The 17,204-nt window shown below is 41.6% G+C and overlaps 1 protein-coding gene across 1 annotated transcript in view; it reads right to left on the bottom strand.

Annotated features, from left to right (window-relative positions):
• The window catches only part of LOC309505300 (uncharacterized protein), a gene marked incomplete at its 5' end in the record, with an annotated part of 38,273 nt that overhangs the window by 17,191 nt on the left and 3,878 nt on the right, over window positions 1–17,204 (bottom strand). The window contains 5 exons of the mRNA XM_082178676.1: window positions 162–641; window positions 4,399–4,517; window positions 4,599–4,621; window positions 4,699–4,929; window positions 5,133–5,228. Of these exons, the coding sequence (XP_082034802.1) occupies window positions 162–641; window positions 4,399–4,517; window positions 4,599–4,621; window positions 4,699–4,929; window positions 5,133–5,228 (949 nt within the window). The remainder of the gene's footprint in view (window positions 1–161; window positions 642–4,398; window positions 4,518–4,598; window positions 4,622–4,698; window positions 4,930–5,132; window positions 5,229–17,204) is intronic.

The following is a 17,204-nucleotide window of genomic DNA, read 5'->3' on the forward strand; positions in this document are numbered from 1 at the left end:
GGTAAGAAGTTTAACACAGGTTAGATTCAGGTTAGAAGTTTAACACAGGTTAGCTCTAAAAAAAATTGTTTACTATCTTATTTATTAAAAATCCACCACACTACCAAAGTACGATGCATGAAAGCAGGAAGATCCAGATCTACAGAAGTAACGTTACTGACTATTGACCGGTAAGATCCTCAGAGAGTCTAAACTCAAGAAGAATGGAAAGAGTGTGTGTGTGAAGGTGGTGGTGAATGTGTGTAGATGTGTGTTAGTTACAGGATCAGAGAATGACACCCTTCCTCTGTTATAGTCCAGATACACTCTCACACGATCAAGGTTCTGTTCAACACGAAATCCAGACTCAATAACACATCCATAATCCACACACCAAACATCACTGTTGAAGAAATCCCATCCCTTCTTCTGGTTTAATGCTGTAGTTACTCCAATTTTCCATTCTAAACACTCTTTAACCTCCACATCCCAGCAGTGTGTTCCTGAGTTAAACCCCTCTGAACCCAGAACACACTCATAACTGTCAAATCTCTCTGGATTATCAGGAACAGGTTGATAGTATCCGCTGTTTCTCACACTGGTCAGATCATCAGACAGGACGAGACATGGATGAGCCGTGTTTGGATCCAGAATCACAGGAGCTGATGAGACACAATCAACAGATGCTTTTATTCTGATCTTCATATCATCATCAAGAGTGAACCCAACACAAATTATTATGAATTATGACACTTTGTGATCAAACACATCAGACATTTTCCTCTGATCACTGTCAGTGCTGATATTAGTTTAATGTTTATCATCAGTGTTTAACAGCATCAACTACATGCGATTCAGACATTGTGTCCCATCAAGAGTTAAAATACTAATAAATACATTAGATCTGTTGAGATTTATGCTGTAGATGAAAAACTGTAAGTGTGTGTCTGATCTTCTGCAGCATCTGATCATCTTCATTTCATTGGCACTTATTGTCTTTGTATTGGTTCAAAACAGTTTATTCTGACTGTCTGTTCTGTTTGACTTAAAGGTGCATTGCGCAAGTCTCTGAGTTTTTGCAGAACTATGCCCCCTTCTGGCGACACGCGAAACTGCAACCAGAGTTGTGCACGCGGTTACGTGGAGTTTGCGTTGGGGTTTGGGATGAACTAGAAGCCGGTCTCTTTGAATCCATCTTCTACTTTTGCCAAAGTCGCTTGAGTTGTCTTCGCTGATGCGGATAATGGCGGCGAATACACAAACCTGCCAGACATAGCCAGGTGAGCGTGAACGCGCATGACGTCACGCCCAGTCGATTCCGTCCCGAATCCCTCTTATTTATTTTACTGTACAGGATTATAGAGGCAATCGCAGAGATCATAGAAGGGCTCATTCAGCCCATCAGGCAATTATTTAAGCATGTATGGGTTAGAAAAACGGGTATTTTTAACATGAAAAGTTGCTTAATGCACCTTTAATAACATTTTTTTTTACATATTAACTAATTATGTTGGTTTGAGAAACTACTTATTATTATTAATCTGAGGCTAAATGTTCCAATTGTAACTCCTAACAACCACCAAATTAGGCTCAGACTTTCACACTGCTCTGACTCGGGTTGCTTTATCTTTTATAACTGATCAGACTTACAGTCTCCCAAAAAATGACGATCAAAAATCTCAGACTGCCATTGAAAGAATGTTCAAATGAGCCAAACTGATTACAAATATTCACATTTAAACAGACAGAAGCCCATTAGACTAAATTAAACTGTGTTATCCAGTAGACCTTTGACAGGACCGAACTGGGTCACCTCGAGTCAACTGCAGACGTGTTCAGGTCCGAAAAATATAAAAAAATGATGGCTCAACCCGTGAGTACTTTTCAGAGTATGGTGGTGTTTATTTACAAGTGCACCGAAAAATCCAATAATCCAGTAGTGAAAAATGTATTCAGACACCTTCAACATTCCTCATATTATCACAGTTTATTCACTAGTTTAGAAAATGGTGATCAAATATGACAAGTTATTGTCATAAAATATAAAATATACAAGTAACGTGACATATGACTCAAAGTTATGAAATCAGTTGATATTTGACTGGTTTTGTCCATCCTTCTGTTAGACTGTCTCACAGATGAATTATGTTGAATATCTGTCAGCTGTTAAATTTAACTACACAATTAGATAATACCAGTTTAGCTCAACCAATCACCAAGCAATGCTTCATTTTATTCACTAGTAAAAAAATATAAAACAATATTTCTGGTGTCTGAATAATTTTTGGTTTGACTGTATATACACGTGTATAGTCCTGTAAAACAAAGTACCAAACCAACAAAAATAAAACAACAAAGTAAATCAAAGATATATAACTACAAATATGTACACAAACTCACGAGTATCCACAATATACAGAATTTTTAGCTCACGGCACCGCAGTACCACGTCTGCTCGACTTGGTTTTGCTGTTTTGCTGCTTTTAAAGGCCAGAGTCTGCCCCTTTATCGGGCACCACCATTAATAGCTACGTTTTACCATCTACATATCTTCCACATTAAGATATTTACATTAATGTAACCTTTTACTGAAACAAACATTATACAAATAATTTCATTAAAGATGCACTGTGTAGTTTTTTAAGTATTTTATTAGTTAAAATCATTGTTTTTATTCATAAATATGTCCTCATTGGTGTAAAATTACTTCTGCCAATGATCTGACTTATCCTATAATAGCAGAGAGGGACACAAAGCACTAGGCTACCTCAACGCGTTTACACAACACGTTTCCGTCAGCATCACGTGACTGAAACCAGCTGAAACGGACAAGGAGATCATTGAGAGGCGCTAGTCACTGCCCCGGCAAATTTGAAAGGCTGCACTGCACGGTACTTCATAATGTAGGACCATAATGAAGGAGAAAGACTTTGAAAGGGATGCTGAAGTTGCCTGCTTTCTTCTCGACAGGTAAGTCAAAGTTACGGTCTAAATTACAAGCTTTTTTCATTGCTTGGTTGTGTACGTTATGATATTGGCAGCATAACAGTAGAACATGTATAGTTAAAAGCTAGACAGGCTCTTTGATGAATAGCAGCATAGGCAATGTTTGATGTAATAAGGGTTGCATTTCATGCATGTGATTCATACTGTAACATTTGTTTGTTCATTGTGTGTCAAGTTGTAGTTTGTTTGAAATAATGAACCTCATCACCCGAAAGAAAACTTGATGAAGTGCTATTGGTAGACATATTTGCCATAGCTTCTTGGTACATAATGGCTACCGTATTTGCAACACGCATTTGAAAAAGTTAGGCGCTAGAGAGCACTATTCGTTTGAATGCAAAATAAAATTTCACCGCTAAATGGGAGAATTTCCTACACAGTGTACCTTTAAATATAACCATAATAACCACAAGAACAATAACATAAACTTCTATTTCATTTGCAGGTTAAGACTTGCACAGTAAAAATCGTTAGGTTACACATATTGGGTCACTATGTTGGGTTATTTTCCAAAAATGTTGGGTCATTTTTAAAATCGTTGGGTAATTTCTAGTAATAACCCGGCTGTTGGGTTAACTGTTGGGTTAAATACGTATGTTATATGTACACTTGTGTATTTTGAATTTATGTACACAACTATGTATATCTACATTAAATTCTAGACTCCCCAATGTTTAGTTTGTAATTAAAAAATATATTTGTTGAGACATATTTATTGTTTTATACAAATAAACAAGCTGTATTTGAAAACATATTTTATTTATTAAATTAATGTCATAAATAAAAATAAATAGTTTACTTTTTACTTTTAACCCAACTGGCTTTTAACCCAATGCATTGGGTTAAAATAACCCACAGTTGGGAAGGTGCTATATCACCCCATACTTGGGCTACCCGTTGTGTTATTTTTAACCCAACATTATTAACTGAGTTGGTACCCCCACATAGAGACACAACATGGTTTCACTGGGTTCCGGTCCCACTGCAGACCGATCTATCTCTGATCTATCTATCTGTTTGTCTCATGAAGAACCTTTAAAGGCTGATTTATACTTCTGTGTCGGACCTACGGCGGAGCCTCTACGCTGTATGCTATGTGTTGGTTTTCAATTATACTCCTGCGTCTTTGTCCGCGTTGACATGCAATTACACATGCATAGGGAGCATGTGAAACCCGAGGGAGCGGTTGTAGTAGACCAATCACAGCGCTTGCATCCGCGTAGAATTAATGCGTTATTACATTTTTGGAGAGGTGCACATCAGGGTACGCCGTAGGCTACGCGTGATACACACAGCCTATGACGTAGCTACGGCATGAGTTTAACGCAAAAGTATAAATTGGGCTTCACTCGCCACCCATTAATCATTTCCAGTGTATGTGTGAGAGCTCAGATCTCCTGTAGTCAGACTCACTGTGTTGGATAATGCGCTGCATCTTCTTCCAGACTCTGAACGGCAGGTTACCCAGATAACGTGACACATGAATCAAAGCTCCAGAACTCATCCGTGGATCCGGCTGTGAGATCTGGACTCTGAGGAACATTCAGGAGTCAGAACTGCAGTGAATATGAGTTCAGATCCACTGAGAGAAGAGATACGAGCAGCTCACTTACCTTTCCATTGAGACTGGGAACTCCTGCAGAACAAACACACCATTTATCATCAAGAACTCAATCAATGAACCAATGATCAACCAATGATCTGAAATCAGACCTTTAGAAACGAGACGTCATTGTCTTTCATCATCTCCTCCATGTCTCTGATTGTGTGTGAAAGAGCTGAGATGTGTGTGTTCATCTCCTCCAGCTTCTCCTTCATCCTCTGCTTCTTCTGCTCCTCTTCCTCTCTCAGTGCAGTGATTGTAGCTTCTTCTTCGTCTCTGAGAAACTGATGAAGCTTCTCAAACTCTTCTTTAATCTGACGCTCTGTGTGCTCAGCTTGAGACTGAAATCAAATCACATTCACTTCAATCATCTCAATCAACACACATCTCGGATACCCGACATATATCGGATCCAAAAGCAGAAGCTGCTCGTCATTTACAGAAATAATCAACTGGAATCCATTATATTATATATATCAATTTATAACGGTATAAAGTGATCCTCCAGCTGTAATGAAAATGACTCTTGATTCGGTTTCCTCACATTGATGTGTTGAGCTGTTTCCTCAAACTCTCCTTTCTTTTTTTCATTGTGTTGAAGTTTCTGTTGTAAGGACTTCAGTGCTGTATTGAGCTCCTCCTAGAATTGAACAAAAATACATTAAACACCAGATTACAGTGAAGAGAAGAGAAGAAAATTCAGTGATATGTTCATACAATTCTGTGCAAAAGTATTTACCCCCATCCTGATTTCTTCAGTTTTGTTTAAATCTCATACTAATGTAAAGACCAGCCATTGGCCCAATGAAGGAATCCAACGGTGTGGCCGAAGGAATAATGCGTGTATGTCTTTTCAGCGCTCCAGTGAAGTTCACTTAATTTATTAGAATTTAGTTTCAATATTACTTTAGCTCTTCGCTTAATCTGACTCCAATTTCAAATGATTATCAAATTTAGATTGTGTTTCTTATTAGAAAATAATCATAAATATTGATTATGATTTAATTTAGATGGGTATCCCATATTTTCAATTATTCATTCATTAAAGGACCCGGTATCGCTTTGAGACATCACGTCATGTCGCGAATGTGCGCTCACGCTCACAAACTAGCCAGTTCTGAAATAGTCAGAGGATGCAGTGCAACTATTTTACCCTTAAGCGTTCGCCCTATGCTTCCCAAAAGGTGTAATTTTTTTAATAGTTGCAAGATGCAACGTGCTGAGTGATAGTCAGAAATCGGAAGGGCTCCTTAATGATGTGCTCCATGCTCCATTCATTAGTGCCTTCGGTTTGATCTATCCTGGAAGAGATTTGCGGAAACACCAGACTACACATTAATCTACTAGGAATAATGATTTCAGAATAATGCAGAATAATTCAAATATAACATTTTATTTGTCAGGTAAAAATGTATCATGCCAATTACACAAGTAAATGATTAAAATCCAATTCAGAAATTATAAATACATGATATCAATTACTCAAAGATGACTCTAAGTAGGGGTGGGCGATATGGTAAAAATATCATATCACGATTTTTTTCAGGAAAATCACGATTAACGATTTTATCACGATTCTTTTTTATGTTGGTTTTACTATTTTGTGACTGAGCATTACAGCCAAACTAATGTCCATATTTTAAAAACAAAGCCTTAGGTAACAAAATATAAAATAAAAAAGAATGGCAGACGGGGCGAAGATAAAAAATATTTGTCATTATTTTCTTTGTTATTAAATATTAAGATCAAAGATACACATTACACGCACAACTTAATATACAAATTAAATAAACAGTGCTTTGTTTTCAGCTACAGGTGTATTTAACAGTAGCATTGAAGAAAGTAATTAAATTAACAAATATGAAAATAAAACAAAACATAGACTTCACTGTATAAATTATAAATTGATACTTATTAAAGCTACTATTAAAGTTATCAGTCAAGAGCAGTGAGTGATTTTCTCTTTGCATTTTGTTGTTTTATTAACAATAAAGGTATAGTTCTCCTAAAAATTCAAATTGTCATAATTTACTCTCTCAAGTTGTTTTAAACTCGAATAAGTTTCTTTCTTCTGTTGAAAATAAAAGTTATTTGGAAGAATGTGACTTCCAGTATATTTTTCTCCTATGGAAGTCAATGGGGACCAGCAACTGTTTGTATAGCCACATTCTTCAAAATATTAATATTAGAAGGAAATTAATACAGGCTTGGAACAACATTATAGTGCGTACATTTTTATTTTTGGGTGAACTATCCCTTTAAGGACAAACGGCAGCGTGTTTACTATTACTACTGTCTCTTTAAGAGCTGCACTCGACGCATCTTTTATACACGCATTTGACAAGCAGATTTTCTCTCAATTTTCTCAAGTTTGCTTTCACTTTAGACATCACCGACTTTGTTTATGTAAACCTTGTGTGTATTTGACAGTATTAGCACAATAAGACTCGAAAGATAACTTAGACCAGTATTCAGGCGCTGGTAGACAGGCTTTTAGTGCATGTGAGCTTCACATGTACGCGCTGAGAAACGCACACGTTAGAACAGCGCATCAGCACGCAAATTAAATGTTTAACCGACAAGGCATTAAAGCACATGCAAATTATGAACTTTTGTGAACTGTAGTGTCCCGTTCCGCTGCGTTAACATTTGATCTGAATATACGTCGCATTGTTCAGTATGTTGGGACAGAGGCGCCAGAACAGCAACTGAGAATGCGCGATACTACGATATTTCTTCAAAAGCAGATCGTGGAGACATTTTAATCGTCCACGATAAAAAATCGTCATATCGCACACCCCTAACTCTAAGAGTAAGCAATGCATTCCTGACAGAGACACGCAGTGGTGTGTGAGTGTGTTCCAAGTGTAAGACTTGGAAAACAGAAGACAGAAAACACAGAGCACTGTGTGGGTTTTTTCCTGGTTACAGGTTCCCACAGACTGCTCTGTCACCTACCCTTAAACACCCAGACCAGAACAAAAGGCTTGTACAAATATTTTTTAGAGTTGTTTTGGGTGGGTCAATTCATGTACTCCAGGGGGTGACACCTGGTTTCGGGGGAGAGGAGAGAATTATCAGATATCTTGAAGAGACACCACCCAAAGAGGAGAACAGGATTCTCCTAAGTGTTCAATCTTTCTCATAATACCAATGACTGCAATGGAAATAAGACCATTTTACCAATCGCACTGCGACATTTAAAATGATACCAAACATGAAAAGGAAAAACAATAGATTCACAAGATACATCATATGTGATATATAGACAATCTCAGTGAACTTTTAGTGACTTGAATCAGGGGGAAAGGAAGGGAGGAGGGAGAGGGGGAGATAGATATATAAACAAGGAGATAAGTTTGGACAAGACAATGTCCTGTGCTCTTTCTTTGCGATCTTCTGTCCAGGGTGTGTTTTATTGCTTTATTGTAGGGTGAGTTTTATCTCAGCTTTTGTCTTAGCAGGAAAATCAATTCTTACACTAAATTGATACATACATTAAAACCTATCATAAAACAAAGGCCACCTGAGTGAACACAAAGTATAGTTTGTAAATGACAATGTTATTTACTAAAACAAAAAAGTTTTCCAATACCAACTGGGTCTGCGTGAAAATGTCTTTACCCCCATAATTACTAATTCCTCAAATCTGAAACAACTCGGTTACTTACTTAACCTCGGTTCCTTGAGATAACGGGAACGAGTATGGGGGGGAAACTCATTTTCTCCAAATATTGAAGCCTTTAATTAAAAAATGCAGTGCCTCTGCACAGCCATAATAGAGCGGTGATCTGAGCGCGCTCATTGGCTGCTCAGTGGGAACTGCATGAACCTATGGCGAAGCACGTGTCTGTGCGAGCCAATCGCGGCACGTCCCACCGAGTGAGCTCAGAGCCCACCGAAAGGGGCGGGGCGTCTGCCTACAAAAGCAGCTCATTTTGCCATAGCAATCAGGTTTAATTCGACTGAAGCGACGAACACCAGTCGTGCAGCGACATAGCACAGCCGTCTACGCAATAGTCGTTCCCGTTATCTCAGGGAACCAAGGTTACGTAAGAAACCGAGTCGTTCCCTTTCAAAACGTTTACTCGTATTGCGTTGCTAGATGCTTATGGGGAACCAATCCAACCACACCGTGCTATGTGAGCAGAACGACATGTTCTGTGGCCCTCGCCTGGAATGCTCAGGTCCCTGAACGGTAGGACTAAGGAAGGGACGATATGCCCATAAAAAAGGCTCGGACTGCAGTCGTAGCCCCTGGAAGGATGGCAGTGGGTTAAGCTAACTCAGAGGTCAACTCCATTTACACAAAGAGGATTTGTGCCTGCAGCGCAGGGACCTCCAGATTGTAAAACTTGCCAAAGGTAAAACCTGGCACAAATGTCAACAATAGACACACATAAGTAGGATGGCGTCTACGCTAATATTAGTCTCTCTGTTTGTCCCGAGGTTTACCGCAGTCCGCCGGATCCAAGCCGTGTCCAGATCTGATGAAGGACTTGCGTCTGGACACGACGACAACACAGTCCTGAGGTGTCAACTAGTCTCTCCCCTGTGAAGGCCTCCTTCTCTTCCCTTTACCTCTGCATAGATAAAACCTTGTCGGGATAATTCCAGTATACATGGCTATGCGGAAGCGATAAATAATTCTGTATTATACATTTTTGAGGCCAGACAAGTAATTCTTCACAAAGAGCACGGATGCGCTGGCCCACCAATGGCCGTGCCTTCCCCTTTATGCCTTTCTCCCGGACATGCAACCCCCTCAGGTCATCAGACGAATCAGGGAAGACAGACGTACTGTCCTTCTGGTGGCCCCTCTCTTGTGGAACCAACCATGCTTCCCCGAGTTGATTCCGGCGGACTGCTGTAAACGCATATAAGCGTTCTCACAGGTTTGCGTTTTTGAAGTTTTGTGTAGAGATAACCTTTTTCAAAAAAATGTCAAGGCTTGCACCTTTTTTTCAAGCCAAGGTTTGCGTTCTTGAGCCACCAGGCACTGTTTTGTGTGGATGAGTGGGCCGGAGCACGTTAAGGGTTTTAGAACGTTAGAACGGTGTTGTGTAAGCGGCCCCTAAGTTAATAACTAATGATCTTTGGAACGGAAGTGAATTAATCAAAACTAACTTTAGCTGGACAATAACTTTATTCTAGAGCTGCTGTAAAGCCAAAACAATCTCTGTTACTTTAATGTCCTAATATCACTGTAAAACTGCTTTGAAACAATCTATATTGTTAAAAGCGCTATATAAATGAAGGTCACTTGACACACCACTGGACCACACCCAGGAAGAGGCCACGCCTCTAGTGGAGTGAGCTCTGACGCCGATGGGGCATTGAAGGCCCAACAAAGTATAAGCCAAAGCGAAAGCGTCTACTATCCAACGGGATAGTCTCTGCTTCGTGACCGGAAGCCCTTTGGTCCAGCCACCGAAGCATACAAAGAGCTGTTCTCACTGTCTAAAGTTGGCAGAGCGCTGCATGTATACCCTAAGGCCCAAACAGGGCATAGTAAGTGAAGTTGATGCTCGTCTTCTGAATCGGGAAGAGTGGACAGCGTAATCACCTGTGCTCTGAACGGAGTAGAGAGCACTTTGGGCACGTAGCCATGACTCGGTTTGAGGATGACTTTGGAGTCGTTAGGCCCAAACTCAAGGCAGGAAGCGGTGACGGAGAGCGCTTGCAGGTCTCCGACTCGCTTGACTAATGCTAGCAGCTAGCAGTAATGCGGTCTTAAGCTAAAGTGGTTTGAGTTCAGCAGACTGCAGAGGTTCTAACGGAGGGCCTTTGAGGGCCCTAAGGACTGTGGATAAGTCCCAAGGGGGTATGGTGAGAGGACGAGGAGGGTTGAGCCTCCTTGCCCTAGTGTTGCACGATTTACCGGTACTAGAAAGCTATCCAGCTATTAAAATCGGTACGATATAAATTTTTATTAGTACCGGTACTTTAAGACTGACAGCACTCTAAATAATAAGAGCAATATTTTTTTTATTTGTGTCGATGTGTGAGAGTCGGAGTCAGGATGTGTGTGCAGAGCTGTGCTTCCACTGTTGACATTCACTAAACAACAGAAGCAGAACAGTAAAATATATACGCGCAGCGCTTGGCAAAGAAACATGCATGCATGAGAAAATAAAGTGCGGGACGTGCTCGCGCTGCCGAGCTCAAACCTGAAGCGTGCGCACATGCCTTTCACACAGCATGCGATCGTGACTTCAGTTCTCTTCCGCGGATTATTAGGTTTGACTTTGAATAGTCAAAATCCTATGTAAAAATGCACATCTTGGCGAGTATTCACGTAAACACAGTCAGGTATGTATTTAGTGAACGTAAAATGTAAAAATAAATCGTATGTGTTCCATTGTGTAGCCTACGTGCAGGTCTTAAAGGGCCGGACCAGCAGCCTAATATTCTGTGTGATTAATGTTAATCAAACAACAACAGAAAATAGACATTCACCCAATGCTTGACTGAATACATTTGATCTGTTTATTAAGAATCAGTCTATAGTTAATTTGTAGTGAAGACTTTATTTTTTTTAGCTACAGTACTAGGTCTATTTAACAGTAGCATTCAAAAAAGAAATTAAGCACCGTTTATTTAATTTGTCTCTTATAGTATTTGTCATATTGTTTGCAATTTGCTTTTTTGCTTATTTTTAATAACAAAGATCAATTTAAATTAAATATCTATATTGTAAATATAAAATTACATTTAAAACATATAAAATAACTCGTTTCATGAAATAAGATGTTGGTCATCCCAACCTGTTCAGAATTGTAAAAGGTTAGCAAATGTTAACATGATTGTTAACATGATTGATAATAATGACAATGTTGCAAACATTTTTGTAAGGACGTACACATTATTTTATTTAATAAAGGGGAGGAAATGGGCAAAAAGCAGGGCAGGAACAGAGTTTTAAGTTGTTGTTTTTTAAATTGTAAGTTCTGTCATATTTTTCAATTACTTTTACTGTTTAATTTTTTTTTTCCATGGTATCGATTCAGTATCGGTATCGAGGTATTTTAGGCTACGTTCACACTGCAGGCTGAAATGACCCAATTCCGATGTTTTTGCCCCTATGCGACCTGTATCTGATATTTTCATGACAGTCTGAACGACACAGATCCGATCCGCTCGTGTGTGTGTGTGTGAGAGAATCACAGTTAAAGTTTAGCTACTTCCGCAAACAACAAGTGACGTCGTTGACCGTTGAGTAGTCTTCTGCGCATGCGGGTCACTTCTTGGTCATTTCACGTTCACACAGGAGATCACAAAAGGTTGCATTTAATTGGAAATGTGAACGGCCTTGCAAAAAAATCAAATTTTTTCAAAAAATCGGAATTGAGCATTAAGCCCTGCAGTGTGAACGTAGCCTTAGTCTGGTATCGTATCGAAGTCATAATTTTGGTATCGTGACAACACTACCTTGCCCCTTTCAGGAAGCGGGCGACTATGTCGCTTCTACCCAAGGACGGGCTGGCCACAGGAGCGTGGTGTGCTGCTATGGCCCCCACATAGACTTTGAGCGTGGAGGGGGTGCGATCCGCGTCCATCAGCTCATATAGGAAGGAGAGTACCAGGGGTACTTCGCATGAAAAAGAGTCCTGGTTCCGGACTGAGCACCAGTCAGAGAAAACGGACCACTTAAGAGCATAGAGACGTCTCATGGACGGGGCTCTAGCCTCTGAAATAGTACTCAGGACTCTCGCTGGGACGTCCTTAAGTTGAGGGGCCATACGTGGAGGGCCCAAATCTTGGGTCGGGGGTGCCAGATTGTCCCATTCGCCTGGGAAAGGAGGTCTTTCTTCAGGGGAATTGGCCATGGGGCTGCTGCAAGCAGCTGAATCAAGGGGAACCACGTCTGGTTCCGCCAGTGAGGGGCCACCAGAATGACAGTGCGTCTGTCTTCCCTGATTCGTCTGATGACCTGAGGGGGGGTAGCACGACCGGGAGAAAGGCATAAAGGGGAAGGCACGGCCATTCATGGGTCATCGCATCCGTGCTCTTTGTGAAGAATATTGGGCTGTGAGAATTGCCTTCGAAGGCGAAGAGGTCGACCTCTGCCTTGCCGAAGATGCTCCAGATTGTTTAAACCGTCTGGGGATGGAGTGACCATTCCCCTGGGAACACACTGTCTCGGGACAGCATGTCTGCTCCCTGGTTCAGTCTGCCCGGCACATGCACCGCTCTCAGAGAGCACAGGTTGCATTGTGCCCATAATGGGAGGCGTTGGGCTAGTCTGTATAGAGGCCTAAGACGTGGTGTCCTATTAGGTCCGGTAGGAAGGTTTTGAGGCCCAGAAAAAACACCATCATTTCGAGGCAGTTGATATGCAGCCACTTTTCCGTGCTCGACCAAGAGCCGAAAGTCGGTCTGCTTTCGCACAGAGCTCCCCAACCTGTGTTGGAGGCGTCCGTGGAGATCACCTTCTTCCTCAAGACCAACCCCAAGTTTACTCCAATCTTGTAACGATTGGGGTCCTTCCAAGTGGCCAGGATTCTGATGCAGCTGTGGTCCACCTTGACGGGGAGGCGACCTGAACACCAAGCGTGGGTTGGGACCTGGGGTTTCAGCGAGTCCTGTAGGGGCCGCATGTGCAGCAAGCCCAGCGGAAGTAGCGGCGATGCAGAGGCCATAAGGCCTAGCATTTTCTGAAAAGTTCTGAGGGGGGAAAAGGCCCCTGCTCTGAACGAAGAGGCGACCTGCTGAATCTTCTGAGCGCACTCGTGGGTTAGTCATGCCCATTTCCTAGGCATTTCAGTCCTAGGCATTTCAGATGGCTGTGGAGCACAGATCTGTGAAATATTCATTCTTCCTCCCACTGGGCCAAAAATTAACCAGTCGTTAAGTTAGTTCAGGATCCGCATCACCTTCTGTCTCAGAAGCATGGAAAGTGCTGCATCCATGCATTTCGTAAAAGTGCATGGGGCCAGAGACAGTCTGAGAACGGTATGTGATGGAGGACTATCTGTATATGAAAGTAAGCATCTTTCAGATTCACTGAGAAAAAACAATTCCCTGGGCGTACTTGCACAAGGATTTGTTTCAAAGTTAGCATCTTGAACGGCCATTTCGTGAGGGCACGGTTCAGATGTCTGAGTTCTAGGATGGGCCTGAGGCCACCATCCTTCTTTTGAACGAGGAAGTAGCGGCTGGAGGGACTGTTTCCACAGCTCCCGTCGCCAGTAAGCTCATTACTTTGGTGCGGAGGATGTGAGCCACGTTGCTCTTCACCGAAGTATCGACTATGCCTGCGAAGCGAGGTGGTCTGCGAGCAAATTGGAGTGAGTAACCTCGTGTCACCATGCTCAGAACCCATTCTGACACACCGGGGATGGCTTTACATGCCCAGGCCCGGGTGGCTAGGGGCTGAAACATTTTGGGAGACAGCTCACTGCATTTGGACATGCAACTGACACCCGTGGGATTTGGTGCTCTTTTTTCAAGTATTTATTTATTTTTGTTTTTCTAATGTCAATTGCATGGGTGCGTGAACTTGAACGGTCCCATAGCCTGCAATTGTAATATTTACTCCAACAGCTGGAACTGAACAGGGTGTTTCGAGGGACACTCAAGACTTTTTGGAGGGTGGTCCGGCTGCAGCGAGACTTAACCCTCCCCTCTTTCTTCCTGGTGGATCAGGATTGCTTCTGAGGCGCAGGGTCCAGCGTTATCTTAGGCCGTGCTCATCCACTGAGCACGACCAATCCACTGCATCGGAAGCCGCCAGTGACAGACTGTCATCACGAATATCCTCTTCGGATCCTCCAAATGAGACGAGGCCGCTCGCATCACACGAGGGACGCTGGTCTGCGTGTTTAAAGAGCACAGGAGAAAGCTCTCTGTGTGGAGAGAGAGTGAGGCATGCGGGGGGCGGGCCGGCTTGAGCTTGCTCATGTCCGATCGCTCGTTACTCTGATCCCGCCTTTTCTTTCTCCGAGGCTCCTGGGAGAAAGGAAACGGGAGAGCATGAGGGGCGGAGCCGCTCTCTGAAAAGAAAACGATCTGCGAGCACAGAGAGGAGAGACATACTCTCACAGTGAGAGCAGCTCGTCTCGGTGAGTGTGGGATTTCCCCAGACAGGCAACGCACTCACTGCAACAACATCACTGTAAATTTGCTCTTTTACTAGAAAAGAAAGTGTAAGGCGGGTGCCAGTAAGTCTGGGCTACCCCGCGAGAAAGCAAAAGACTCTCCTGAGAATTAACATTTGAACTCTCTCTTGCATCTGTAACAGCAACATCCGAGATGCACCACGCAGTGCAGCTCACACCTCACTTTTACAGTCTCACCATCTCCCCCTACTCCCCCTTTCTCTTCCTCAACTAAAACTCACTAAAAACCTATGCAATGTTAAATGTGTACAATACATGTTTGGTATCATTTGAAATGTCTCAGTGTGACTGGTACAAAGGTCTCATTCCCAAAGAAGTAAAACAAAAGGTAATAAAGTTTTTAAGAGTTTAGAGATAACTTGCACACAGAGGAGGGTGCGTCTTCCAGGCAAATGGCCTCTAGCTCTCAAAAGGTGTAAACTCTGAATGCAAATTCCCATTATTAGCTAATGTTTCCATGTGAAAGAAGTTTCTGTCTTGGTCTGGGCATATAATGAATTGCAACAAGAGGCTCGGGGCGATTTGTAACTCAAATTAGTTGCAAAAGTGTGTAAAATTAAGTGTATGCAAAACACTTCACATCATGTATTTTATAATGTCAGGTTCGCATCTTCTTTCTTTATTCCAGAGCATTTGATGTTTTGTATTTATTATCTTTGAACTGATTATGAAATTGGCATGATACATTTACCTGACATAATAAATTGTTACATTTTATTTTATTCCGACTAACTCTGAAATTGTTTTTCCAAGTAAATTAAACAGATTTGTATGTTACCGCAAGTTTTGCGTCAGATTAGTGACAACTAATATTTGGCACTAATTCAAGTGTATGTGTTTTGCAAAGACAAGAAGTGAATTTCCGTTTAGAGCAGCAAAAGTGCAAGCCTGACGTCGTCATACTCAGATTCTAGTCAGAATGTGAGTATGATACTGCTCCATTGAGCTTTGATTATGGGGCGTGTTTCAACCGAAACAGGAAGGAAAATGCCTCTGCATTCAATTGGATAGACCTATAACCAATCAGAGCAACGGAGTAAGTGACGTATGTTTTTCATTCATGTTTCCGATCGACAAATGTCTTGATCGTGGTTCTCTGTTCCTCTTTTAAAATCAATGCGCTGTCGATATCTTCTATAACAGACACGATGGCGGAATCTACACATAATGTTTTATAAACAAAGTTTGAGAGGAGCACGTTCAAATAATCAATCCAATCAACTTGTCATCAAACAATGACCATCTGGTCTACACTATCAGCATGAGAGGAAGCATATATTTATTCACTTTGTCAACTCACCTAACATTCCTTGACAGTTTTCAGCATCCCTCCACTCACTCTCGGCCTGTTCTTCCACAGCCTGGAATACGGGGGGAGCACTTTGGGTTCGGGCCGAATACCGAGCCCGGAGCCTCTCCTCAAACAGCACGCCAAATATGCATTTATTCTATCTGACTTATTTGTAAGTGTGAACTCGTGAAATAACAATTCTCCAGCGGCAGTCATCTGTGTTGTAAACGAATTCAACCCAAGCGCTCATTGGTGACGTGGATGATTACGTTACGTTGCTCATCTGTCCATCATCGTATAAAGCCCGCCCTGACAATTTGATTGGTCCGAACAATTTTTGTTCGGGCATAATAGCTCCTCAACGGAACGAGTCCAGACCGAAATTCCCGACCTAAAAATTTTGTGGGCAGGGCTAAGTTCGGCTGGCATCCAGGCTACAAAAGTGCTGCTTGACCAACCTAAATCTGGGTGTGTCTTACCTCTGTTTTAATTTAATGTTACTTTAGATAAGTGTATGTGGGAAACCACGGCATGACCAATCCAAAGCCTTTATAAGAGAAGTAAAGTTGGTTGACTTATATCTGTAGTAGTGGCCATACCTCTACTGAAGTAAACGTTACTTTAATTTCAAGTGTATGCAATCACGGGGGCTATACCAAAGTATATTTGATTGCATAAGCGTGAATGCGACCGATCTCAGGTATATAGCAATTACCTCTGTTTAGTGACTGAAGCTGGTGAGTTTGTGATCATGAGACAAGTTAAACAAGGCGTGAGGACCTCTGAACGACATAGCTTCCTAATATGAAAGGGTAAAATATAAGTAAAGAGTTAAATAGAACAATCAAATGTATTGCTAAACTATTATATAATTGACCAATAACCAATTGGCATTCTAACTTAAATTCGAGGTCGTGATAAAATGGAGTCAGATATAAAATGGAGTCAGAAAAAAGCTTAAATGGAATTAAATTACTTTGCCACACGGCAAGACAGTAACACGCAGAGACCTTCACCCGTTCTGGTGGAAACCTAGCCTGGAAATCCAGACCTAAATCTAAAAGATTAATGGTCTGGCGTCGACTAATGAAAATCGCCCAGCTCGAGGGGCGGCACCAAGCATGCATTTGAAAATCTCACTGCACGCAATTGGATAACACTACGACCAATCACAACAATAAACCCCATACACTTAGCTACCAGC

Source organism: Leuciscus leuciscus, assembly GCF_965113295.1.
Source record: "Leuciscus leuciscus genome assembly, chromosome: 8".
NCBI classification, from domain to species: Eukaryota; Metazoa; Chordata; class Actinopteri; order Cypriniformes; family Leuciscidae; genus Leuciscus; species Leuciscus leuciscus.